Source organism: Eleginops maclovinus, chromosome 2, assembly GCF_036324505.1.
Source record: "Eleginops maclovinus isolate JMC-PN-2008 ecotype Puerto Natales chromosome 2, JC_Emac_rtc_rv5, whole genome shotgun sequence".
NCBI lineage: Eukaryota > Metazoa > Chordata > Actinopteri > Perciformes > Eleginopidae > Eleginops > Eleginops maclovinus.
Window position 1 is genome coordinate 26852117 of NC_086350.1, and position 7964 is coordinate 26860080.

The following is a 7964-nucleotide window of genomic DNA, read 5'->3' on the forward strand; positions in this document are numbered from 1 at the left end:
TTCATCCGGGCCGGATAGCCTCGCTTTTAAGTGTGTTTTTCATGAGGTCTTTTGTACTATATTTCTTGTTCTCTTTTTATTCTCTCTCTCTCTCTTATCATACGTTGTAACTACAGCACCTTGAACATGCCGCTATGAGTCAAACATGCTTTATAAATAAGACTGCCCCACTCATTTACAGCTGTCCCGTGAAATGACCTTTGTCCCATACAGCCGGGTGGAGCCCTCAGACCTCCATCTGCATGTCGAATCGAAGCTGACCTGCACTTTCTTATGTGAAATCTGTTGACATAATACAATTAATTAAAGTCAACGTTATAGCATTAATGTGCTCCTCATGAGATTAAGCCAAATTTATCGCACACAGAGAGGAGCTTCACTACAGCTGTCAGTACAATGAAAAATCTGAAACATTGACTTTAATTAATTGTATTATGTCAGCAGATTTCACATAACTGTATTAGGTTAGTTGAAAGCAGCAATATTACGTTTAAATATAAAATATTAGGTTTAACTTAATGTCAATGCTTTCAAGTAAACTAATTTTATTACATTTTTTGACATTATACACTTCATTAAAGTCAACGTTTCAGTTTTTTCATTGTACTGACATCTGTATTTAAACTCCCCTCTGTGTGAGATAAATTTGGCTTAATCTCATGAGGAGCACATTAATGCCATAGTGGTTAAACCTAATACAAATTTCTGGAGTCATCGATAGGTTGGCAAGATCAGAAAGGTTGCTTTTTCATCTATCAGAGCAAAATTAAGTTGACTTTGCAATTTTTTCCTGGCCACCAGTGTCTGTAGTGAAGAGACAGTGTTGAAAGTGGGACACAGAGGGGAGGAAATGCCAAAAAAGTGTCCCAGTCCAATCCAACCCCAGGACTTCCGCAAGGGGACCAGTATATGGATCTCCAGCTGTATCAAGGGAGCTATACAGTGGCATGTGATGCAAGCTTTTTATCGGAAAGAAGCCACATGTATCTGGACTCTGACCTCACACTGGCCTCTAGTGAATGACATCATCACCTTCAGCCTTGTTCTGTAATGTGTTTCAGCTCCTATTGCTTCTATATCTCATCCCTTACTTCATATGTTTGCCGTTCACAGATTAGGATACAGCTCTTTGACCCAGGAAGAGACGTGAAATAGATGACATATCAGGAGCTTTTCAGCGCCTCAAACCAACACAGGTAAAACTCACCACTTACGGGACGACGCAGCTACAGTGAGCACAGTCTCTTTTTACAAGTGACAATACCATTTCCATTAGACCCACTTAGTCATAAATGTATTAATGAGGATGAAGGGACTGTGCCGTTAAAGTGATCCTGACTCGCATTAGGGTGGTGCTGCACTCGCCATGGGACGGGACAAACGTCACATACTCAGGTTACAATGAAAAAAAGTGATTCCATTTGGGCTGACTGCTATGATCAATGCTTTTGAAATCTCACTTATGAATGAAAATAGGCTAAAACTATATTAGCATTCTATATGGACTAATCCCGGTTTATTGTGAAATGTATTCTTTTACGTCCTGTCTGATTGTTTGCTCCACTGTGTGGGATCTCCTCGCTGCCCTTTTGTCTTTACCAGTCCTCTCCAGCTGTGTCTTGTCATGTAATTGTCTCTATATTCCTGTATCTATAACTCCCCAAGTTTTCTGTGTCGGTCCGTCCTCGTACCTGTCATTGTTTCTGGCCGTCATTGTCTTCCCCGGTGCGGTTCAGCTTCCCAATTTTCCTGTATTCTGATTATTCATCAGGTGGCATCCTTTTTTGAGTCTTTCCCTTTCCTTTTTGTTGTTACTTTCCTGCTTATTTAATGTATTAAACCTGCTCTAAATTAAAAAAGCTCTTTTGTTTATGGGTCATTCCAGAATCAGAGGGCATTTTCTATCCCACTTAAGAAATGTCAAATAATTTGAGCCCGAAATGCTCAAACATTCACTTGTTGTGTTAAAATGTTAATAAAGTTGTAGGAAAAGTGGTTTCAAAATATGATTTAAAATATCAAATAGCTAAAACTTGCATGTCAAATCAAAACATTTATAATAGGCTTATTATTTACTTATTCTGCTATTATTTTGTTGATATACGGCTCCTGTAATGGTCAAAGCAATTTGTTAAATCATAAACATATTTTAAGTAATTTTACTCTGAAGGTGTGTCCACAACATGCACACAACTCTGTTACCAAAACCAGTAAAGCTCGGCAGAAGAAGTGAAAATACCAGCAACCAACTTATATACCTTTGCTGTGATGTTTACCTTCACACAAACACAGCAACAGTTGGACAGTGACAATGTGTTGGGGGGTTATATTTTATATCCAGAAAATAAAAGACAAACACCAAAGATAGATGGTTTTTATCAGAACTTGCTCACTGGGAAAATAGCATTTCTGCCTTTCTTAATGCAGACCCATGATTCAGTTTGTCTACAGCTGTTTCAGGAGTGGGTTAGTCCCTACACCAGCTGGTGTCAGAGCATCAGTAAATTGCACACACACTGATTTTTACCAACAGAGACGGTCCGTCATGATTTATACCAAAGAAGATTTAGGATGGAGAAGCAGAAGCAGAAATATTGGTGGGCTTAGCTTTGTGCTCACAGGTTCGATAGTACTACCCAGCATGTACCTGCAGCAGGTCACTGAGGATCAGCTGCTTCTCTCTGTTGCACTCTCACTTGGTGACTCAGGCTGATCGTTTACATTCAGCCCCGGATCGCGTCTGGATTCATATTCACTCCCTTCCCTTTGCAGTCTGTTGTAAAACTGGATTCAGTTTAGAATTCCATAAATAGGAAGTTGTTTTCCTCCCCAGGCTACCTGATGTGAACAGGGTTGGGAAGTAACAGGTTACATGTAAGAGACCCACTGAGTGTCTGTTCATTAAGACAAAGCACATTCTTGGACATCCCCAAACTGGACCTTTGTTTGGAACATTTTAGCTCGTATTGTAATTATTTCAATATCTGAAAGCAGATTAAACGTATCTCAGCAGGCATTGACATTTATTTTTTATCTAATTTTGGCAGAATTTGGGTATATTTGGGTAATTCATTTGGGGCGTTTTTTCCCTAATTTAGAGATGGACATTAGAGAGGTGACAGAAAGTAGGAGCGAGAGAAGGAGGGGGAAAGACATGTGATAAAGGTCACCTACAGTACCAGAAAAAATCCAGGTCAGAGTATTTGTCCCAACACATCTTGCTTTGAACTGTGGCACTTTTGTGGTAGTTTATGGATTATAAAACATATCCTATTATAAATCATCAACCACATCTGGGTTACACTTTCAAAGCCAACTTCATTCCAACTCATAACCACAAGTTTTACTCATCTCTGAATGTATCTAAATGGATCTATAGAGCGCATTAACTCATAGTTAATCTTCAGATTGAGTTTATAAAAATTGCAAAAATGTGTATTATTTTGACTATAGTTAAAAAAGGCCCTATTCTGGTTTTTGGGGTTTCCCTTTTCTTTAATGTTTTTTATATATGTTTTTGTGCATGTAAATGATTTGCAAAAGCTAAAAGGCCTTTGTTTACTTCTGTAACATAATGACATCACTATGTAACACTTACTTCTATTGGTTAGCCCTCCAACACATTGTATGTGATATAGGCTAAGGGGTGGGACATCTCTTATTGGTTGACCAATAACAACAGAGCCGGCCAGCTAACCAATCAGAGCAGACTGGGCTCTGGTTTCAGACAGAGGGTGAAAAGAGGTGCTGCAGCACAGTATTCTACTCGACCTGTCATCTCTTTTCTCTGTACGACAGCTATAATACAGGATAAAAAAACTCCCTCACAGTAAGCATGAATCGTCTCTTCACTGCTAAAACTAGTTTGGGTTCTTGTGAAGTCTAAAGGCTAAAATGCCTATGTTTACTTCTGTAACATAATGACATCACTATGTAACACTTGCTTCTATTGGTTAGCCCTTCAACACATCGTATGTGAAGGGGCGGGACATCTCTAATCGCCCTCATCATGAAATGAAAGCTTGAATTGATCGTTTTGTGAGTTCAGAATGATTATATATTACAGGTTATTATATATTGATACAAAGCTAGGCTAATGTCTGACTCACTGCTGCTGCTTTTCTTCCGAGTCTGAGAAAGGAACACATGTTGTCGGGGATAATAAAGCTCCCTGTTCTGATATGATTGCATGGATACGGAGGCGACATTTTTCCAGCGGAGTTTGCATAAAACCTTGTGGGGTTTGTTTACTCGCTCACAAGGATCGCACACTTTGGATATACTGCCCGAGAAAATTAACTGAAGGACCAGGCACAGATCTGCGGGGGTTTCCGGCTGACGCGTCACAGCACATGCAGGGCGCAGAAGGACCCTCTTTCTTTTTCTTTCGACTAATCGACGAATATTTTTTCGGCTAACGACTAGTCGACTAATGGGGGACAGCGCTATTTAAAACCATTTAAATACTTTAGTGGAAGCAAATAATGACACACACTGCCATATATTTAAATAAAACACACATTATTCAATACAATTCAGAGATCATTATTGAGAAAGAAAGTATTATGAAAACTATCCATGTTATTTTCTTAACCTGTTTCTCAAGACATAAACATTTAGAAGTGGGTCGAATTTGACCAGAAGACAACAGGAATGTCAGTATGAACAGTATATCTTTTTAGAATATTATAAAATTATAATATATTTAGAATTTTGAGATACAGCTCCGAAAAAAACACTCCAAGTTTTTCTTAAATTTGAATCTCTACATGTATGGCAGCCAATCCAGTGTCTGTTGAATTCCAACACAGAGAAATGTTGTCAGTAGTTTATAGAATACAATTTTAAAAATCCTGTAACTCAAAGACAAACCTATAAATAATAAAACCAGAGGAACTGATAATGCTGAAGTGGTCTCTTCATTTTTTCCGGAGCTGTATGAATACTCTTGGGAAGTTATGTTAAGACACATTTTGGATGTTTTATAGTAGCGTGTGTGTTATTTAAATATATGCTTTAACATTTGGAAGTACTTGTTATAAGCCAAACTATCACAATTAAAGAGATCAATTGCAACAGTGTGCATTAATAATGAAGCCTGGCCTCAGATCAGTGTTTATTATTAGATTATTCCTCTAACGGGCTCAGTGGTTTGGGATGAATTTGGCCACTAAAATAATGTAAATGGTCCTCTAGCTGACTGACTGCTTTAATAATAGAGACAGGCTGACTAAAATACACTCACCTCATGTTAGTTAAGGGATTTGCAACACCGCTGTTACATGGTTTGTGTTTACTTATGGATCAGTGGAGTGTGAACACACAGAGGCTACAGTGATAAACAGCTGCGTTAATGAGAGCTCAACATCTCCTCAGTGAGCGCTGACAAATAAAGATCACAGCAAGTGTTTGCAACTTGTGTCATGAGGGGGTCTAATGGATGCCCCGAAAAAATAAAGGTTTTCACCCTCTGTCTGAAACCAGAGCCCCGTCTGTTTTGATTGGTCAACAGCTTAGAGATATCCCGCCCCTAATCCTATCATTTACATTGTGTTGGAGTGCTAGCCAATAGACGCGCGAGTGTTACAGTGATGTCACTATGTTTCTGAAGGAAACAAAGGAGTCCAATGCCAAACAAAGCAGGTACTATATGAAACAACAGCACAAAAAAGCGTGGTTTTATTTGGTTGTGATGACTTGAGCTGGGTCTATCTGCTTTATTACTCAGATTTGATAACTTGCTTTTGAGATTTGATGTTTTTAATATTTAGCAGACCTTCTCTGGTGTCTCATGTATGTCTCTGGACATGCAGATATGCTTTTAGCTTGTTGCAATACGGCAGAATTACAGCTAAAGTAGTTCAGAATATGACTTAAGACCTGAGAGGCCTTCTCTGACTACAGCATATTCGCTGCAATCCGATGATATCAGCAGTACTGGCATAAAAATCAATTTCTGGAAATAATAGCTGTCCGTGACCAAGACTGTGGGAGTAAAGTTGAGACATCCTTCAGAGGAGTATGCAGTTGATAGACTTTATATAAACTGTCTCTTAAAAGTTCTTGAAGTCGGCATGTGAGTTTACCATCAGGACATATACAGTGTAAATACTAATATTATTCAAGTTAAGTTTCCGTGCTGGTCTGACTTTTGGAACAGGTTTCCTAAGCACAACCTGCAGTGAAGACATAATACTTCACATACAGTAGGACATTATGCAGGTACAGGCTAATTTAAGTGTGTGTGTGTGTGTGTGTGTGTGTGTGTGTGTGTGTGTGTGTGTGTGTGTGTGGGGGGGGGGGTGTTCTCTATATCCTTTGAAGTATCCCAACAGTATTTGCAAAACGGGATGCTAGGGTAAGGTTGTACAGCAGCTCTATAAATAATTAATCATTTACCGGTATACAAGTCATCCTTGCTGGCATAGATAATGCGACACAATGACTGTCCTGATCATAACACTGTGTCTGTTTGTGTAAGGTCAGTTAAGGTCTTAGACGATCCGAATCGGATTTATTACCAAGTAGGTTTACACATACGAGGAATTTGATATAAATGGTGTATACAAACACACATGAAGAAAAATATGTAGCAAAAAAAAAAGTACAAATATAAAAGCTATATTTAAAAAAAACGATTGCAGAATATTGTAACAATGGAAAAACAGTGACAATGTTTACACCAAATATAATCAGAAACAGAGCACAGTACAATATAATAAAAATACTGACAAATAATAATGTGCTATTATTCAATACTGTAAATAAAGGTCGGTGAGCAGGGGATATTAAGTTGTTAGGGACGGGATAGCATCAATGCGTCTAACGAGGATGTTCCTGTGTACCAAACTCCGCATGAAATTCAGCTACTTTCAAGTAGCATTGCCTTAGTTCAAGGTCCCTGCTACATTAAACCTTATTTTATATATTTTATAAGACAACGATAGACATATTTAAATTCTGCAATGTTGGTTAGCCAAGTTGGACGTGTTCTAGAATGCCAACAATGTGCTGAGTTAAGTTGCAGGTGTTATGGCGGAGTGATTTGAAGGAGGAAGACAGCGGGAATCAGTCGGAGCAGTTAAAAAGACATTTAACTAAAACAGTGCTGATTCGTGGCGATAGATATAAGCCGAATTGAACAATGGCTCGTTATTCAACACACAATGTTTTGTGAAACGGTAAGCGAAAACTCAATTGGTACAGAAAAGGCAAATTGTTAAATGTGTATTTTTAAAGTGTTTGTTTCTATAACTGACAGGCGACAGAGAGAAGTTGGCGGCAGTAACGGTCAGATGTCCTACCGTGTGGGGTCTCCTGCTGCAGTGACACGGTTCCGTCCCGGTGCAGGAGGATGGAGGACGGGTCCTTCAGCCCGGTGAATCCCCCGGCCGCCGGACGGGGCAGCTTCCTCAGCCCGCTGCAGCACTGGTAACACACCGCCCATGCCTGCTCCTCGTTGATGGGCTGCTCGTAGGACTTCAGCACCTCCTCCAGAGACAGTTCCCGGGGCTCGGCCAGGTCCCGCACCTCTCCACGCTCCGTGGGGGCGGTTACCCGTGAGTCCCCGTCCTCGGCGCTTCTGTTAGTGGATCTGGCCATGGCTGCGATAGCGTGGAGCCCATTATTTACTCCTTAGGCACCAAGGCCATTTATATGCTGCCCCTGTCTCGTGTTGGGCCCGATCTCCTCTCCTGTCCTCTACTTGGCGTATACCGCTCCTCAACTACCGCAACTGCACCTCGCTACCAAAACATTGTCTAGGTAGCCCTTCCGAACACAGCTCTTCCGGTCCAAATTTAAAAAAATAAAATATGTAATTATTTTTTGAGTAATGTTTATCATAAGTAAAACACTTATGTGACGATAATGTTTTTTCAAAAGAAATATTATTTCATTTTTTATTCATATTTCTTAATTTCATATTTTTTCTTCAGAAGTATGAAAACAGTGTTGAAGTGTAC

The 7964-nt window shown here is 39.6% G+C and overlaps 1 protein-coding gene across 2 annotated transcripts in view; it reads right to left on the bottom strand.

Moving 5' to 3' along the window:
- spire2 (spire-type actin nucleation factor 2) overlaps nt 1-7770 on the bottom strand; it is a 35652-nt gene extending 27882 nt beyond the window's left edge. For both annotated transcript variants that reach the window (XM_063898283.1, XM_063898291.1), the window contains exon 1: nt 7305-7770. In XM_063898283.1, the coding sequence (XP_063754353.1) occupies nt 7305-7602 (298 nt within the window). In that variant the 5' untranslated portion in view covers nt 7603-7770. The remainder of the gene's footprint in view (nt 1-7304) is intronic.
- Between the last annotated feature and the right edge of the window lie 194 nt (nt 7771-7964).